Source organism: Hyla sarda, chromosome 12, assembly GCF_029499605.1.
Source record: "Hyla sarda isolate aHylSar1 chromosome 12, aHylSar1.hap1, whole genome shotgun sequence".
NCBI lineage: Eukaryota > Metazoa > Chordata > Amphibia > Anura > Hylidae > Hyla > Hyla sarda.
In genome coordinates this window covers 34,243,022-34,263,456 of record NC_079200.1, presented here as the reverse complement: position 1 = coordinate 34,263,456, position 20,435 = coordinate 34,243,022, and the positions used below count along the sequence as shown (strand labels likewise).

General features: G+C 44.0%; 1 protein-coding gene across 1 annotated transcript; it reads right to left on the bottom strand.

Moving 5' to 3' along the window:
• Positions 1-950: 950 nt before the first annotated feature.
• On the bottom strand, positions 951-19,431 carry PSMB3 (proteasome 20S subunit beta 3). The gene is made up of 6 exons (XM_056548050.1): positions 19,274-19,431; positions 17,466-17,650; positions 11,500-11,607; positions 9,262-9,439; positions 4,671-4,765; positions 951-1,070 (listed from the first exon to the last, which is right to left on the bottom strand). The coding sequence occupies exons 1-6, from the start codon at positions 19,274-19,276 to the stop codon at positions 1,022-1,024; spliced, it is 618 nt and encodes a 205-aa protein (XP_056404025.1). The 5' UTR covers positions 19,277-19,431; the 3' UTR covers positions 951-1,021.
• Between the last annotated feature and the right edge of the window lie 1,004 nt (positions 19,432-20,435).

The following is a 20,435-nucleotide window of genomic DNA, read 5'->3' as shown; positions in this document are numbered from 1 at the left end:
TACATGCACGCTCATCTAAACTGAGCATACATGTGTACAGATGGGTCAAGAGGAACAGCTGTCAGCCAAACAAGGGTTGTCTTTAATGCTGGGAGCTGAAAGAGATGGAGGATACCGTAACCATAAATAGGCTTTTGTGATGGATACTGTGTACCCCAGGGGCCTGTGTAGGTGGTTGGGGTTTTTATTATTGGAATACATTAATTCCCATGAAACATGTATCATTTAGCACTGAGAGGTTTTAGGCTTTGATGAAGAACATCTTTCAAAATGACAAGTGTCTCTGATTAGACTGACACAGAACCACCTTTATGGAAGTCTTTTTGGGTATTTGGCCTCAGCCATGTAAGATTGGATCCTGAAGGGGAGGACAAGTATAAAGAAAAGCCTTGTCCTACCTTTCGTATCAGTGCTGGTTTGGGTCTCCTCCAGTCTAACCTGTTGATTTCAGCAGACTATGTAGAAGGGCCTTCCCTGGCACAGGGTGCAGAAAACCATTCTTTTTGGAACACAGAGCTCTCTGCTGACATCATGGCCACAGTGCTCTCTGCTGACATCTCTGTCCAGAGCAGCATATGTTTGCTATGAGGTTTTTTTCCCCCTACACTTGACAGTTCTTAAAATGGACAGAGATGTCAGCAGAGAGCACTGTGGTCATTATGTCAGCAGAGAGCTCTGGGTTCCAAAAAGAAAATCATTTCCTCTGTAGTATTCAGCAGCTAATAAGTACTGGAAGGATTAAGATTTTTTTTTTTTTAATAGAAGTAATTTACAAATCTGTTTAACTTTCTGGTGCCAGTTTTACACGGTAGTACCCCTTTAAGGGTAGGGTTACATGTGCCATATTTTGGCGCTGCAGACAATACAGCACGTGACCCTCCCCTAAAGCTACAACACAATTATGCACATACCCAATCGTAAATCAATGACATGCCACATGAGAGTATATATTTTCCTTTTTTTTTCTCTTTAATTTAAAAAAGTCATATTGATCATCCCAGGGGTCCACAGTCAGCAAAAGTTAATCCATACGCGCCTTCAGTGTCCGGGTGGTAATTTTATCCTTTTCTCTGGAAACACAAGAGTTGACAATTACAAATCTCATGTAGATCACAACAGGTTAAGAAGCAAACAAAGCCTTGATGGCATCTGCTGCCGCCCAGTTCATCTAGTTTACCATCTGCCACTTCTTCCCCGAGCCGCCATTATTATACTGAAAATGAGGATAATCCAGACATGGAAACTCCAAGTGAAACCACCAGATTAGTTCTTACACACCTACAGTAAGCCTGTATTATGTGAAGTTTAACTATATGGACCACTAGAGATGAGCGAACTTACAGTAAATTCGATTCGTCACGAACTTCTCGGCTCGGCAGTTGATACCTTATCCTGCATAAATTAGTTCAGCCTCCAGGTGCTCCGGTGGGCTGGAAAAGGTGGATACAGTCCTAGGAAAGAGTCTCCTAGGACTGTATCCACCTTTTCCAGCCCACCGGAGCACTGGAAAGCTGAACTCATTTATGCAGGAAAAGTCATCAACTGCCGAGCCGAGAAGTTCGTGACGAATCGAATTTACTGTAAGTTCGCTCATCTCTATGGACCACCCAAAACTCATGTTAACCCCTTGGGGCAGCGGTCTTCAAACTGTGGCCCTCCAGCTGTTGCAAAACTACAATTCCCAGCATGACCGGACAGCCAACGGCTGTCCGGGCATGCTGGGAGTTGTAGTTTCGCAACAGCTGGAGGGCCACAGTTTGAAGACCGCTGCCTTAAGGACACGGCCCATTTTATTTTTGCATTTTCGTTTTTTTCCTCCTAGCCTATATAACTCATATTTTAATCCACAGACTAGTATGAGGGCTTGTATTTTGCGCGACAAGTTGTCCTTTGTAATGACATGACTTTACCTTAAAAAATGTATGGCAAAATAAAAATTACTATATGTGGGGAAATTGAAAAGAAAACCGCAATTTTGCTAATTTTGGAAGGTTTCGTTTTCACGCTGTACAATTTATGGTAAAAATGACGTGTGTTCTTTATTCTGTGGGTCAATACAATTAAAATGATCCCCATGATTGCATATTTGTCTATTATTGTACCGCTTTAAAAAAAAAAATCTCACTTTTAAAATCCCTTTATTTTGACGACCTATAAACTTTTTCATTTTTCAGGTATGAGGGCTCATTTTTTGCGCCGTGATTATTATATATATATATATATATATATATATATATATATATATATATATAATAATTTTTTTTTTTTTATTTAACACTTTCTGGGGGTAAAATGGGGAAAAAAAAAATGATAATTTACATTTTTATTGGGGGAGAGGATTTTATTTTTTATGTCCCCATAGGAGACTATTTACAGCAATCACTTGATTGCTAATACTGTTTAGTGATATGAATAGGGCATAGCACTGATCAGTGTTATCGGTCATTTCTGCTCTAGTCTGCTCGATCTCAGATCAGAGCAGAAGACCACCGGAGTCTCTCAGTTTTGTAGGTCCAGTCGGGAAACCGTATACGGGGCAAAACGGAGCCGACCGGAGGCAGCGTTTCACTCCGGTCGCTCATTGAAATACATTAGATAGGCATGCGGTTGCCCCGCCCCCGACTCTCCCCGCCCCCTCTCCCCAGCCGTATACGGTTCAAAACGTAGGGAAAACGTGGTGTGCATGTAGCCTTAGTCAGGTTTTTTTTTTTCCCCAATTCTGGCACAAATTCTGGTGCACAACCACACAAAACATGGCGGGTTAACAATAGTAAATCAGGGCCAGCTGACTGCTGGAACCCTTTGCAATCTCCTGCATGGCACCCCGGCAGTCCCCAGAAAGGGGACCTTTGGGTATTTCCGTCTCTCCCAGAGATACATGAAGGGAGTATGTCGGCCAGCGTGCCCCCTTCCTGGAGAATGCCGGGGTGAAGTGCAGGAGATCGGAGGGTCCCAATGGTCGAAGCTTTTGATAGGGGATAATTGTTCCTGCACTGGAGTATTTTTTTATTTTGTATGTCAGAAGCGCATTCTACTTACTGAGAAGACAGGATCTGAACACTCAGACTCGGACAGATTAGTAGAACGCACTGGGAGAAGTGCACATTTAGCCTGTTTCTGGCTGTGTGGCACATAACCAGGACAGCCTCACATTAAAAGTATATGGACGCATCCTACTCACAGACACCGAGCGAGGAGAGCAGCGCGCGGCAGCATGGTTCTCTCCCCACACATTCTACTAACAAGTCGGAGTCTGAACACTTAGACCCCGACCCATAAACCTTTTGACAAATCTTAAGGACATGTCAAACGTTTTTATTAAGCCAGGTACAAATTTAACAATATTTCCATCTTAAAAGGGGTACTCCGCTGCCCAGCGTTTGGAACAAACTGTTCCAAACACCGGAGCCAGCAGCTCGTGATGTCATAGCCCCGCCCCCTCATGACAGCCATCACGCCCCCCTCCCATAGACTTGCATTGAGGGGGCGGGGACATGACATCATATGAGGGGGGGGGCTATGACGTAACAGTTTGTTCCAAATGCTGAGGAGAGGAGTAATCCTTTAAGCATTCATTGTATATCCAATTCACATATAGGTGCATGGCCTTGCATACTATATGGTCTCTATGTAGACAGTGGACACGTAAATAATCGTGAATTAAAGGGGATATTCAGTGCTGAAAAACGTTTCCCCTATCCTAAGGATAGAGGAGGAGTTTCAGATCGGGGGGGTCCAACCGCTGGGGCCCCCTGCGATCTCCTGTACGGGGAACCTGCAGCCTGCGGGAAGGGGGAGTGTTTACCATCGTGGGAAGCTGCGGCTGATACATCTCTATGGCAGAGCAGGAGCGCTGCCTTCGGCAATCTCCGACTCTACCATAGCGATGTATTGAGAGGGCGTGTCAGCCGCCGCTTCGTGCGGTGGTAGACACGCGCTATCTGGCCAGTGAGCTGGGGCCCCATACAGGAGATCCTGTGGGGCCCTAGCGAGCTCACCCACCGGGGATAAGTTTTTCAGCACTGGATATCACCTTTAACGGAGACTACTAATGGTGGATTGATATGGGGGTATTAAAGCCGCAAGTCCAGGCCAAACTATGCTTCGGATGACTGACAGCCACCCTATTCAGGTCAGTAGAAGCACGGTTTGACCAGGACTTGTAATACACCCATATAAAAACCATCCTATGGCTGAGTGTGATCTTTTACCATCTTCTTTCCCTCCCTACAGTGCGGCTGCTACATATGATGCCATGAGGGGCATAGTCACTGCACCCAATACCTCCACTAGAGATGAGCGAACTTACAGTAAATTCGATTCGTCACGAACTTCTCGGCTCGGCAGTTGATGACTTATCCTGCATAAATTAGTTCAGCTTTCCGGTGCTCCGGTGGGCTGGAAAAGGTGGATACAGTCTAGGAGATTCTTTCCTAGGACTGTATCCACCTTTTCCAGCCCACCGGAGCACCTGAAGGCTGAACTAATTTACGCAGGAAAAGTCATCAATTACCGAGCCGAGAAGTTAGTGACGAATCGAATTTACTGTAAGTTCGCTCATCTCTAACCTCCACCTTAAAGGCCCATCTGATGGATTCCCCAATGTAGTCGTGGGTCTCTGGCAGATTCTCTTTACAGTAAATGGGATATAGACCACAACATTTACTTACATGATGTGTACAACAACACCCATTCCAGAAATAGCGTCTCTGTCCACAGCATTTAGCATGGCCTGGGAAATGGTTTCAAACAAGTCTTCTGGTTCCTGTACCGGGAGGGGAAAGAAAGTGTAGATAGTAAGTGACACTTTAATACCTGATAAAACATTTATTTCAATAAATTATGGATACTATAAATGGTCTCTCGATAACACGTGCCTTATCAGAGGTTGTTCCCCTGCTTTGGACCCCTTTTAAAAATGCAGTTTCTAGAGATGAGCGAACTTACAGTAAATTTGATTCGTCAAAAACTTCTCAGCTCGGCGGTTGCTGACTTTTCCTGCATAAATTAGTTCAGCTTTCCGGTGGGCTGGAAAAGGTGGATACAGTCCTAGGAAAGAGTCTCCTAGGACTGTATCCACCTTTTCCAGCCCACCGGAGCACCTGAAAGCTGAACTCATTTATGCAGGATAAGTCATCAACTGCCGAGCCGAGAAGTTCGTGACGAATCGAATTTACTGTAAGTTCGCTCATCTCTAGCAGTTTCACACAAGTGTGAAGTTTGTGTTTGTATGACATGTTCTGGCCTGACTGTGGGTCATCAGAAACTAATATGAACACAAAAACACATGTAATGTACTTACTAAGTCAGTGTTCCCCAACCAGGATGCCTCCAGCTGTTGCACAACTACAACTCCCAGCATGCCTGGACAGCCGAAGGCTGTCCAGGCATGCTGGGAGTTGTAGTTGTGCAACAGCTGGAGGCACCCTGGTTGGGAAACACTGGAATAACTCCTCTGCACATGGCTGCAATGTGAAAAAGGTTTCATCAAAGCAGCTTATGACAGATGGGAGGAGACCGGGAACCCCAGTACATACAGACATGTTCCTTGTAGTTATGAGATGCCAATGTATAGTAGTGACTCTACAGGGAGACTGAAAACTCTTCATCTGTATAAGCTGTACCTGACTTAAAAAAAAGGGGTTGTCCAGGAATTGAAAAATAGAGCTAATTTCTTCCAAAAACAGTCCTTGTGTAGTCCAGATGTGTACAGAATTGTTGGTGTCCTTCCCTTATAGGCTGAAAACACTCACAAGGCTCCCTGAAAGAACTAGAAACTGACAAACGAATAGACGTTTACAGAAACTTTTACTGATGAGAATCAGACATTGCTTTTTATTTGTGGTTCAATGAATCATTATGAAAAAAAACAAAATAATGAACCTGTCCTGGGACAGAAATGATGGTCCCCAACTTATTTTGTTGCACAACCTTTTGAGGCAGTTCCTACACTGAAGCGATTTCTGTAATTCTCAATGAGACTTCTGCACTTGTCTCCAGGTATCTTGGTTCCACTCCTCATAAGATCCTGCTCCAGCTGTCTCAGGTGTGAGGGTGTCTTCTCCAAACTGCAGGTATCTTGGCCCACTCCTCATAAGATCCTGCTCCAGCTGTCTCAGGGGTGAGGGTGTCTTGTCCAGACTGCAGGTATCTTGGTTCCACTTCTCATAAGATCCTTCTCCAGCTGTCTCAGGGGTGAGGGTGTCTTCTCCAGACTGCAGGTATCTTGGTCCACTCCTCATAAGATCCTGCTCCAGCTGTCTCAGGTGTGAAGGTGTCTTCTCCAAACTGCAGGTATGTTGGCCCACTTCTCGTAAGATCCTGCTCCAGATGTCTCAGGGGTGAGGGTGTCTTCTCCAGACTGCAGGTATCTTGGTCCACTCCTCATAAGATCCTGCTCCAGCTGTCTCAGGGGTGAGGGTGTCTTCTCCAGACTGAAGGTATCTTGGCCCACTCCTCATAAGATCCTGCTCCAGCTGTCTCAGGGGTGAGGGTGTCTTCTCCAGACTGCAGGAATCTTGGTTCCACTCCTCATAAGATCCTGCTCCAGCTGTCTCAGGTGTGAAGGTGTCTTCTCCAAACTGCAGGTATGTTGGCCCACTTCTCATAAGATCCTGCTCCAGCTGTCTCAGGGGTGAGGGTGTCTTGTCCAGACTGCAGGTATCTTGGTTCCACTTCTCATAAGATCCTTCTCCAGCTGTCTCAGGGGTGAGGGTGTCTTCTCCAGACGGCAGGTTTCAGCTCCTTCCACAGATGATCGATCAGGGCTCATAGAAGCCACTTAAGTGGCTCTTCATTATTCTGTTGCAGAGCCCATGACACTCTTCATATACCACTAACACCATCAGCTATTGTAAAAGGGGACCTGGATATATATATATATATATATATATATATATATATATATATATATATATATAGTTGCATCACATCTCTGGCATAATCAGGAGAATATACACAACTTCTGGAACTATTGTCACAATATCCCTGTGCCACCAGGGTAAAAGTGGGACCAAAAGCAATAGGGAGACTCCAGTGCTGCATAGCACACCTGCCCGACACTTACATCCGATCCCCATCTTACTCAAGATAGTCATTGCACACAGCCCTGTGCCGTCAGGGTACAGTGGGACTAAATCAGGGGGACTACAGCACTACTGAGCACACCTGCCGGCAACCACTGACTTAAATCTCTTGTCTGTAATATGGCATGGGGCTGACCGAGCCATTGCATTGCAATAACGCTGCCCCATCGCAATCAAACATTATAGTGAAAATACATCTTTCTGTTACTACATATGGTGGAAGGACTTTACATTCACATCTCCAGCCCTCCTAGGGAGACCTTATGCCAATGGGAAGCAATCTCCCATACAATTTTTTATTTACTTTTTAGTAATACTTTTCATTTACTATCCTATGTCTGATGCAGGGGACCTGCAGAAGACTTTATACTGTATAAACTGTAATTTATTGGACATATTTTCTCTCTTCTCATTTTTCATCTTCTCTTAACCTCAACCTAGCAGGACTGTTACAATTTTTTGGGTTTTCTTGTACGCTTAGATTTAATCTAGATTGTCTTAGATTTCATTGTGCCCTCTACAGATTCACTTTAAAGAAAAGAGAGAAAGAAATGAACCAGAGTGAGTGCACACCAACCGCTGTATTAATTCAATTGAATAAAATGAATCTTTATTAACAAACGACAAAGAAGGAGGGGGGTACAAATATACCATAAAAACACTTAAAAACATACACAAAAAAAATACATAGAGCCTAGGAACATAACCCCATCTCTGTCCCCTTACTCATGCAAAAAATAGCAACTCGGGTGAATCAAATAGTATAAATATCAGTCCACCAAAAAATATCTATAGATATAACTAAAATTGTAGAAAAAAAGCAGGAAAGGAGCACTCCAGTGTGAAAAAAGGGGTGCACGGGTGCCTACTGTGTTAAGTCTAGGTTGGGGACCCCTCCAAGATATAAAGCAAAAATAGACAGTGGCACACCGGGTATCAAAAAATGAAAAAGTGATTTATTCAAAAAACGTGTAGGCAACGTTTCAGCTGGCTCACATGGCTGGGTGAGCCAGCTGAAACGTTGCCTACACGTTTTTTTAATAAATCACTTTTTAATTTTTTGATACCCGGTGTGCCACTGTCTATTTTTGCTTTATAGATATAACTATAAATCTGAACCAGAACCCTGATATTAGCAGCAATAAACAGCAACAAGCCTATGTAAAGTGCTACGTGCCTACCAAAGAATACCCAATGAAGTCTACCAAATTAGTGCTCTATAGCAATGAAGTCTAAATGTGCAAAACACCAATATAAATACCTACAATACATGTGTGACAACCAAGAGATAAAATCCCTCATGTGAATATTGCAAAAAGATCCCGGCCACAAAAAGTATAAGCTATACAAATGTGCAATAGGACATGAACTAGATATCACCCAGAGTCAGGGGACCCGCTTGCTCCACGCGTTCCGCCACCCTCACCGGTGGCTTCCTCAGGAATCACAGATTCACGACTCCCTATGCCAGAGGCAGAAAAGCTGCCCCAAAACATATCAGACCAAGTCTCCAAGTTGAATACACTGGTGTCCTCCCGGTAAGGAGAGACGCATCTTGTACACCTGCACCAACGATGTTTGAAAAATAAAAGCCTCTGCTGAACTACAAGATTGGCGAGTTGCCCTCTAGCAAGTTTTCTGTCCGTGCTTTGGTTTCCAAAACATACGAGAGCCTCCTCCATGCCTTTCAGTAGGTACAGTGAGCTTTTCTCTGTAGGCTTCATTTTTGCATCTGAACATAGGGGGAGGTCAAAACCTGCGTAGAGGAAAAGTTGCCCAGTTGTCCATAGCGACCAATCAGCTTGTTTCTTTTATTTTTAAAAGGGCCTCTCAAAAATGAAAGAAGCGATCCGATTGGTTGTTATGGGCAACTCGTCATCTTTACTTTTCCTCTGTACAGGTTTTGATAAATCTCCCCCATAAAGCTGATGTGACTTGTCAAAAAGCTCCAGTTTGTCTCATCTGTCCAAAAGGACAAGCCCCAAAGCTTTTGGACAGATAAGACAAAACTTGAGAACAGTGGTGGTTCTGTTTTTAGAAGAAATCTGCAGGTTTTTGTTTTTTTGTTTTTTTTAAGCCTGGCTAAACCCTAGAAGCATTCATTGTCTTGTTTCATCTATTGTGCCATGTACAAATTGGAGGGTTAAAAGGCAATAGCATTTCACACTATACTCACCAGGTCTGGTTCCCAGAGAGACTCGCACATGCCATACATCTGCTCTGAACATGTTCCACTCACTACAAAGTCTTCAGTCACCATGGGACATCCAATCAGGTCCAGAGAGCAGATAAATGGCTCAAAGGTCTTAGGGTCCAGTCCAGCAATAACCGGTTCAATATAGTAAGGGCCAAACCTTAAAAAAGGAAAAAAAAAAAATAGTATATCAATGAATCATCTATGTCTAAATTTGTTTTCTATTGTCAAAAAATAAAGCACTTATCTATTTCTATTTGTCAGTTTAAGTAAAAACTTACAATACCCATTAAAGTTTTCCTGTGCCTGTGAAAAGTAAGACAACTTTTGTCTAGAGATGAGCGAACTTACAGTAAATTTGATTCGTCACGGACTTCTCAGCTCGGCAGTTGATGACTTATCCTGCATAAATGAGTTCAGCTTTCAGGTGCTCCGGCGGGCTGGAAAAGATGGATACATTCCTAGGAGACTCTTTCCTAAGACTGTATCCACCTTTTCCAGCCCACCGGAGCGCCGGAAAGCTGAACTAATATATGCAGGATAAGTCATCAACTGCCGAGCCGAGAAGTTCGTGACAAATCGAATTTACTGTAAGTTCGCTCATCTCTACTTTTGTCCTGGATACATGTCAAAAGTTTTAATGGATTGGGGTCTGAGACCCTGACTGATTCATAATTTTAGCATTTTTTTTTTTCCTCCTAGTCTTTTACAAATCTTCAAATGTTTCACCTACAGGGCCATATGAGGGCTTGTTTTGTGGTGAGCAATTTATTTTTGTAATGACATCTTTCATTTAACCACATAATCTATGGTAAAACTAAAAAGAGAATTATTTGTGGGGCAAAATTGAACACATGGGGGGGGGGGTTGACTTCTACACAAAGCACTTTACAGTTAAAAAGAGATTCTCTAGGTCCATAAGATTACATAGATATCCAATTTATATAGGTTTTATATTACTATAAAAAAAAAAAATTTTTTAAAAGGTGGAATTTTTTGTAAGAAAGCAAGTATGGTTACAAATGTCCTCTTCTGACCCCTATAACACTTATTTTTCCTTATATGGGGCTGTATGAGGGCCCAAATTTTTTGCACAGTGCTCTGTAGTTTTTAGAAGTTATAGTTTAGGTGTTTATGAGACTTTAATTCCTTTATTATTTTTCTGGCAGATGAAGTGATCAAAAATAGGCAATTCTGCAAAACACAAGAAGAAACTATAAACCTAATATTTCATAATAAACGTACAAAAAGAAACTATAAACCTAATATTTCATAATAAACGTACAAAAAGAAACTATAAACCTAATATTTCATAATAAACGTACAAAAAGAAACTATAAACCTAAAAATCAGCAATTCTGGAATTCTTTATTTTATTTCTACTATTCACCATGCGGTTTTATTAACATTATATTTTTAATAGTTTGGACATTTCTGCATGTAGCGATACCAAATATGTTTATTTACATTGTCTTATTTGAAAAACGGGGGTAAATGTATTAGGGGACAGGCTTATTTCCATGTATTAATATTTTTACATTTTTTCTTTACTTTATTATAGTCCCCAAAGGAAACTGTTACTACATGTAAACGTTCGATTGCAAGAACTGAACAATGATAGCATTAGCATTTATCAGTGCAGAAGCAGGCTGGAGAAATAGAAAGAATAATCGGACAGCACAGAGTGAGGTAAGGACCGTCCGGCCATCATGCAGGCTGATTGAGCCGGAGGTCCCATTCGCCTTCCTCTGAGGACACATTTGTAACCACTTTACATGCATCTGAAGGGTTAAAGCATTACTCCACTCCAACGTCCGGAACTCAATGTTCTGAACGGTATGGGCTTCCGTGTTCACGCCCGCCCCCCTCGTGACGTCCCGCCCCGTGACGTCACGTCCCGCCCCCCTCAATGCAAGTCTACGGGAGGGGGCGTCACGCCCCCTCCCATAGACTTGCATTGAGGGGGGCGGGACATGACATCACGGGGCGGGACGTCACGAGGGGGCGGGCGTGAACACGGAAGCCCGCACCCAGCGTTCGGAACATTGAGTTCCGGACGCTGGGGAGCGGAGTAACCCTTTAATGCTGGTGATCAGTATGTCACGGCTACGAAGCGCGCTCAGCTTGTAAGAGCGTTTCATACTCCCTAAGCATGAACGATCTGTGTCATCTAAGGGTTAAGCCAATTTAATAATTTTACTTAATAAAAGCACCTCTCACCTTCTCTCATACAACAGATTTGACACCATGCTCATAAAAGTCTTCGGTTTAATCTGACGTCCTTCCTTCAGCTCATACAGATTCAACCTAAACTTCAGACGCTGGGACCTGTAAAAAAATATATAAATAATAAAAATAATAATGATAGCAGGTTGGACACAAAAACAGGTTAACACAATGTTAGACACCAGCTGCAGATCTGCACCTGTACAATGGTGGGCTGCATTGTGTCCTGCCCTGTTTTAACACACGGATTAAAAAACTTAGGGCCCTGTCTAGGGCCAAAAGAGAAAATCTCCAAATCCCTGTGTCATACACCACCATATACCGGGCCCGAGCGGACAAGCATCTAGTTTAGAAAAATTCCGGCAATAACAACTCAGGTAAGTATATCTCCCTGCCCAGGGGATTAATTACGGGGTGATCGTATCCTCACCATTCTCTGGGGGCAGCCCCAATCAGAGATTCATTAAAACCTTTGTAGAAGAAAAGTTGCCGAGTTGCCCATGGCAACCAGATTGCTTCTTTCATTTTTCACAGGTCTCTTTAAAAAAGAAAGAAGCGATCTGATTGGTTGCCATTGGCAACTGCACCACTCGTCCTCTGCACAGGAAAATGCTTTTATTCTCTGTTGCTAAGTGTCAAAGAGGCGTTCCAAGCCCCTGAAGTGCTGAGGTCTGGAACACCACCACACCCCCTCCCATCCGTTTGATTGACAGCCCGATGAGGGTGAGCTCCGTTTCTAAATCACGTTTGTGTGCTGTGCATAAAGTGTTTGCTCCGTTGTGAGATACGGAATCTGGGCTCAGCTTCCAGGTGACTGTCATTCAAGTAGGTACAGGGATGAATGGAAGAAAATACTCTAGCCCTCGGCAATTCAATGGCTTGGTAACGCAACTTTTACTTTTTGTACCAGAGAATAAAAGCATTTTTGTTAAGTTATAGAAGCAATAGACAGATATGGAGGGTCAATAGTTCAAGACTGAAGCTGTAAACCATTGGAAAAACTGCTGCCATTCAGCTAAGGCTATAAATACTTGTAAACCCAGATTGTTAGCTTAAACTTTAAACATGACTATGGGATTCTACAAGGGAAATCATGTTTTATAATAAATGCCCCTTCCTGGATTCTCCCACTGCCACTATCTTCAGCAGCAGATCAGCACACAAAAAGGAGAAGGCAGCAGCTTCTGCCCAACTACTTCTCTCTGCCAGAAGAGCTTAGAAGAACTAAGAACAGCTTCTTGGATTCAACTGTAAGTGTTTATAAATACATTCGCATATTAATACAGAGGAGTCGGAAGTACAAAAAACTGTGGAGCTGGAGTATTTATCTACTGACTCCACAGCCCTGATAAAATCACATGCGCACTGGACTTAATACTTGTAGGGCCTTAACAATAACTACAATGTTTTGCAACATAAAAAAAAAAAAGTGTGTAACAACTAGTTAACCTGAGGTTAACCGAAGAAAGACAGCAACACCCAAAGGTGTTTAACCCCTTAACGACGCAGGACGTACATTTAAGTCCTGTACATGACTGCGATCACTGGGCGGGTGCTCACGTCATGCATGGCAGGTCCCAGCTGCTATCAGCAGCCAGGGACCCGCCGGTAATGGCACACATCAGTAATCGCATTGATGTGTGCCATTAACCCCTCAGATGCCATGATCTATACAGATCACGGCATCTGTGGCAGTGCGGTCACTAAAATGGATGATCGGATTGTCCGCAGCGTTGCCGTGGGGATCTGACCATCCAGAACGGCAGACGGAGGTCCCCTCACCTGCCTCCGCTGCCTTCCTTGACCAATAATACTGATCAGTGCTCTGTCCTATGCATAGCACTGTTCAGTACCTGCAATCAAGTGATTGCAATAAATAGTCCCCTACAGCAACATAAAAAGTGTAAAAAAAATAAATATAAAAAGGAACACTTAAAGGGGTTCTCCGGTGCTTAAACATCTTATCCCCTATCCAAAGGATAGGGCATAAGATGCCTGATCGCGGGAGTCCCGCCGCTGGGGACCCCCGGGATCATGCACGTGGCACCCCGTTTGTAATCAGTCCCCGGAGCGTGTTCGCTCCGGGTCCGATTACGGGCTACTACAGGGCGGGCGGCGTGTGACGTCACGCCGGCGTGTGACGTCACGCTCCGCCCCGCAATGCAAGCCTACAGGAGGGGGCGTGATAGCTATCACTCCCCCTCCCGTAGGCTTGCATTGAGGGGCGGAGCGTGACGTCACACGCCGCCCGCCCTGTAGTCGCCGGTAATCAGTCCCGGAGCGAACACACTCCGGGGACTGATTACAAACGGGGTGCCGCGTGCATGATCCCGGGGGTCCCCAGCGGCGGGACTCCCGCGATCAGGCATCTTATCCCCTATCCTTTGGATAGGGGATAAGATGTTTAAGCACCGGAGAACCCCTTTAAACATCACAATGTAACTCCAAGTCAATGACACTTCTGTGAAATCACACTGTCCACTCAGGAAGCAACACTGATTGACAATCAATTTCACATACTGTTGTGCAAATGGAACAGACAACAGGTGGAAATTATACGCAATTAACAAGACACCCCCAATAAAGGAGTGGTTCTGCAGGTGGTGGCCACAGACCACTTCTCAGTTCCTATGCTTCCTGACTGATGTTTTGGTCACTTTTGAATGCTGCCGATGCGTTCAATCTATTGGTAGCATGAGACTGAGTCTACTACCCACACAAGTGGCTCAGGTAGTGCAGCTCATCCAGGATGGCACATCAATGCGAGCTGTGGCAAGAAGGTTTGCTGTGTCTGTCAGCGTAGTGCCCAAAGCATGGAGGCGCTACCAGGAGACAGGCCAGTACATCAGGAGACATGGAGGAGGCCGTAGGAGGACAACAACCCAGCAGCAGGACCGCTACCTCTGCCTTTGTGCAAGGAGGAGCAGGAGGAGCACTGCCAGAGCTCTGCAAAATGATCTCCAGCAAGCCACAAATGTGCATGTGTCCACTCAAACGGTCAGAAAGAGACTCCTTGAGGGCCCGACGTCCACAGGTGGGGGCTGTGCTTACAGCCCAACACCGTGCAGTATGTTTGGCATTTGCCAGAGAACACCAAGATTGGCAAATTCACCATTGTCACCCTGTGCTCTTCACAGATGAAAGCAGGTTCACACTGTGCCTTGCCAGAGATAGCCTGACTGCCATTAGGTACCAAGATGAGATCCTCAGACCCCTCGTGAGACCATATGCTGGTGCGGTTGGCCCTGGGTTCCTCCTAATGCAAGACAATGCTAGACCTCATGTGGCTGGAGAGTGTCAGCAGTTCCTGGAAGAGGAAGGCATTGATGCTATGGACTGACCCGCCCGTTCCCAATTGATGCAGTAGGGATGGAAAAAGATGTACCCGACAATAATAAAAATGTAGAAAAGGGTCCATTTAAATGTAAAAATATTATATTTTTTTTTATACATTTTGTTAAAATTTTCTCATTAGTAATTTTTTCATTAGTTTCTGTATTAATAGACAGATCGCCCCGGGTGTCACTCCTGACACCCGATGTCATCGTCCCATCTATTGCAGAGATGCGGAGTGGCTCTATACAGCGCTCGTATTTCTGCTCTGTACTTCGGCCAGTGATTTGAATAGAACATCACTCATTCATATTTTCCACCCAGAGTGGGGATTGGCCGGATGGTTGCAGCCAATCACCGCTCTCAGAGGGAAATATCAATCAGTGATGTGAATTTATATTCACATCACTGGCCGGCTGGAGTACTGAGCAGAGATGCGGAGCGCAGGAAAAAGCTGCTCCGCTTCTCAGGGATGAAAAATGATCGCAGCAGGTGTCAGGAGTGATACCCACTGTGATCTGTCCTTAACTGCAGGTACTACTGCTCCCAACATTGAGTACACTCTGCTCCATGCTGGGAGCTGTAGTACCTGCATTAATAGACAGATCGCAGCGAGTCACTTCTGACACCTGTTGCAATCTGTCTATTAATACAGGTACTACAGCTCCCAGCATGGAGCAGAGTGTGCTCCATGTTGGGAGCAGTAGTACCTGCAGTTAAGGAAAGATCACAATGGGTGTCACTTCTGACACCCGCTGTGATCCTCCTGTATAGATGTGGCCGGCCGCTCTTCTATGGTCCCCTGCACTGACGTTTATATACATCCATTCATATTTCCCAGAGAGTTGTGATTGGCTGGAACCATCTGGGTGTATACACCTATAGGTGTATATATACACACGTCAGTGCAGGGGACCATAGAAGAGCGGCCGGCCGCATCTATACTTTATACAGAGGGATCGCAACAGAGTCGGGGCCCCGTACAGGAGATCGCGGGGGGCCCCCATTGGTCAGACCGCCCGCGATCTGAAACTTACCCCCTATCCTTAGGATAGGGGATAAGTTTTTCAGCACTGGACTACCCCTTTAAATGGACCCTTTCTAAATTTTTATTATTGTCGGCTACATTATTAGTTCCCCACCTGCCCACCCACATAAATTGATCCCTGTTTAAAAATTAATAATTATTCCGTTATAAAAAAGAAAAATTTTGTTGAATACAATTTCCATCACTTCTGTATCTTTTTTTAAATTTAAAAAAAAAATAAAAAAAATTTTAATGGTACCCTACGAAATTTTATTAAAAAAAAAAAAAAAAAAAAAGTGTATCTCCATCACTTTTTTGGATCGCTAAAGTCCAAAAAAAATAAAAATAAAAACCGCCGGCAAAAACGCCAAAATTAAAGCCCACATGGCGTTTTTTCACTCCCATAGACTTCTATGGGAGGAAAATGCCAAGATTTTCCTTTAAAAAAAAATAAATAAAAAAAAAAAAAGAAGAAAAAAAATAACTGCCGAGGAGCCAAAAATAGCTGAAAAACGCCAAAAGGATTTAAATAAAAAAATTCAAAACAAACTGAAAAATGCCAAGTGCATATGGCATTTTGCAGTTCCCCATTGACTTACAGCAAATATCTGGCCGCAGCATATTTTTCACCAAAAAATGCAATGCGGCAGAATGGGCGCTTTTTTATTGGCGTTTTCGGCAAAAAAAAAAGTGGAAACCTTGCCTTTAGGACATTACATAAAGTTGGATCAGCCTGTAGTGGGGTTTTCCACTTTTATTTTGAGTGTGACTCCATATCCAGACCTCCATGGGTTGATAAATTTGATTTCCATTGATAATTTTTGTGTGATTTCATTGTCAGCGCATTCAACTATGTAAAGAGGAAAGTATTTCATACGATTAGTTCATTCAGATCTAGGATGTGTTATCTCAGTGTTCCCTTTATTTTTTTGAGCAGCGTATAAAAGAATTTGTGATTTGCTGTAACTATTGTTAAGTTAATTCAATTGTGATAAGGGATCCATTTGGAACCTTATGACCTTAGAGGACCACTACCTTCCTTTTTTCTTTTATATAATAGTTTTAAAACATGTTAAAAGGGGTACTCTGGTGAAGTGTTTTTTTTGTTTTTTTTTAATCAACTGGTGCCGGAAAGCTAAACAGATTTGTAAATTAATTCTATTAAAAATTCTTAATCCTTCCAGTAATTATTAGCGTCTGTATACTACAGAGGAAATTATTTTCTTTTTGGATTTCTTTTCTGTCACAACCACAGTTCTCTCTGCTGACACCTCTGTCCATTTTAGGGACTGTCCAGAGCAGCATATATTAGTTATGGGGATTTTCTCCTGCTCTAGACAGTTCCTGACGTGGACAGAGGTGTCAGCAGAGAGCACTGTGGTCGTGACAAAAGAAATCCAAAAAGAAAATAATTTCCTCCGTAGTATACAGCCGCTAATAAGTACTGGAGGGATTAAGATTTTTTTAATAGAAGTCATTTACAAATCTTTTAAAACTTTCGGGCACCAGTTGGTTTAAAATAAAAAAGTTTTCCACCGGAGTACCCCTTTAATGTTCAGAGTTCGGAGGGCACTGAATTACAGTAAAATATAAACCGTACACAGTCTGCACGTCTGTCGCTAGCCCGGCCAATCCGATGTACAAGCGATCCCCCATGGGAAAGATTTTCTGGAAGTCAGTGGTGACCATCTGGGCTTGGACTCCAAAGCGTCTATCAGCGGCGATGGCCACGCAGTTCTTCCCTCTCATGGCCATGACGGCCCCACCGTTATACGACATAATAGACTGTGCAAGAAAGAGAAGAACAAAAGTCAAGACCAAGGAATAAGCAGCAACAGCCACATTTACATTATCGGATGATGCGGTCAGGTAACCACGGAGCATGATGGCCGTGTAGGGTTGCTAAGGGTTATATATATATATATATATATATATATATATATATATATATATATATTTTTTTTTTAATTTATATTACAGTCCACCAGAGGAGAGTATACCAGATATATATATATATATATAAAATACAGTCTAGAGGAGAGTATACCAGTCACAGCTATATATAGCTACCGTATTTTTCACCGTATAAGATGCACTTTTTCTGGGGGGGGGGGGGGGGGGGAGTTGATGGGTCTTTTACGGCAAATACACATTAAAACCGGCGGTCCCTGCGGCCATCAACGGCCGGGACCTACGGCTAATACAGGACATCACCAATCGCGGTGATGCCCTGTATTAACCCTTCAGACGCGCCGATCAAAGCTGACTGCCGCTTCTGAAGCCAAAGTGACACTAACCCGGCTGCTCAGTCGGGCTGTTCGGGACCGCTTACCTGCCTCCTCGGTGTCTGCTCCGTGCCGGGATCCCCTGCATGGCCAGCACTCTCCTTCGTTGTCATCACGTCGTCGCGCACGCCGTCCCGTCATCCAATAGGAGCGGTGCGCATAGCGACGTGATGGCGGCGACTTTGAGCGAGGATACCGGGCAGCAGAGACGTTCCGGAGCGACGGGGACACCCCGGGGACGTGGCAACAGCAATGGAGGGCGACTCCCAGGGCAGCGGTGACGGTCCGGAGGGGAGGGGACACGTGAGTATTACCTCCAATACCAGTGGTCTTCAACCTGCGGACCTCCAGATGTTGCAAAACTACAACTCCCAGCATGCCCGGACAGCCGTTGGCTGTCCGGGCATGCTGGGAGTTGTAGTTTTGCAACATCTGAAGGTCCGCAGGTTGAAGACCACTGTCCTATACTTTACATTGTATTTGGTTTGGAATCTTTATTTTCTAGATTTTTATGCTTTAAAATTGTGTCATATATATATATATATATATATATATATATATATATATATATTTATATAATAACATAATGACTGGTATACTCTCCTCTGGTGGGCTGTATGAGATGGTGGACTGAACACAGACTCTGGTGGACTGTGCATATATACACAGTCCACTATATACACACACACACACACACACACACAGTCCACTATATATATATATATATATATATATATATATATATATATATACACATACACACACACACACCACTATATATATATATATATATATATATATATATATATATATATACACATATACACACACACACACACAGTCCACCAGAGGAGAGTATACCAGTCATATCTATCTATAATACAGCCCACCAGAGGGGGCGCCACCCTTCCTACACGAATAGGGCACATAGACACTGGGGGCGCCTTCCTCTAAATGATTTCTTTCCATCTACAATAATCTTCCCTCTGAGTGAAGTGGCTGATAACAGGGAACAATAGACATTCTTCTCTCATGTAACACCAGGCTGGCTGTAATTTCATTCCCCCCACACAATGACCTGTAACAGCCCATATACACCCATACAGCCCTCGGTTCATCTCACCATCCTGGCTCCGGTTACGTCGTCTCGTTATTCAAAAACCGAAAGCAGCACCGGGTTCCTGCAGTGCCGCGGTTAGATACGCCCACCTAATGCGGATAGGCGGCTGCGCCTGACAATCCGTGCGCTGATTGGCTCAATGTCCTGTCAGTCATCGACCATTGGTTCAGTCGCCTGAAGGGGAGGGGACAAGAAGAAATAAGCGAAGTCATAGAGCGCCGCAATGCATCATGGGTACAGGGAGGACCGGGGGAAAAAAAAGAACTGGTGCATTGTGGGACACAGTTGGGTAGAGCGGCGGAAATGAGGGCATGATGGGGTGCTGGTTGATTGGTTGCTATGGCAACAAACTACAAGAAAGATGGATTAAAATTAAGAGCAAATTATATTCTCACTATATGAAAGCTATTGTTCCCTGCTGTCTGCCATTTCACACTGTAGTGATAAATAAGGGAAAATATCTGCCCAAATGGTCACAACTTTACATTACACCCCCTAAGTCCTGAGAGGCTCCTGGGTCACCAGCAGGAATTACATTGGAATTAGAGATGAGCGAACTTACAGTAAATTCGATTCGTCACGAACTTCTCGGCTCGGCAGTTGATAACTTTTCCTGCATAAATTAGTTCAGCTTTCAGGTGCTCCTGTGGGCTGGAAAAGGTGGATACAGTCCTAGGAGACTCTTTCCTAGGAATGTATCCACCTTTTCCAGTCCACCGGAGCACCTGAAAGCTGAACTAATTTATGCAGGATAAGTCATCAACTGCCGAGCCGAGAAGTTCGTGACGAATGGAATTTACTGTAAGTTCGCTCATCTCTAATTGGAATAGTCGCAGATTGCCTAACATACATGAGGAAAACTAACTAAAAAACCTAAAACTACTTACAGGGAGCAGGTTAACTATAGGGGGGGGGGGGTCCTAAAACTACTTACAGGGAGCAGGCCAACTATAGGGGGGGTCCTAAAACTACTTACAGAGAGCAGGCCAACTATAGGGGGGGTCCTAAAACTACTTACAGGGAGCAAGCTAACTATAGGGGGGTCCTAAAACTACTTACAGGGAGCAGGCCAACTATAGGGGGGGTCCTAAAACTACTTAGAGGGAGCAGGCCAACTATAGGGGGGGGTCCTAAAACTACTTACAGGGAGCAGGCTAACTATAGG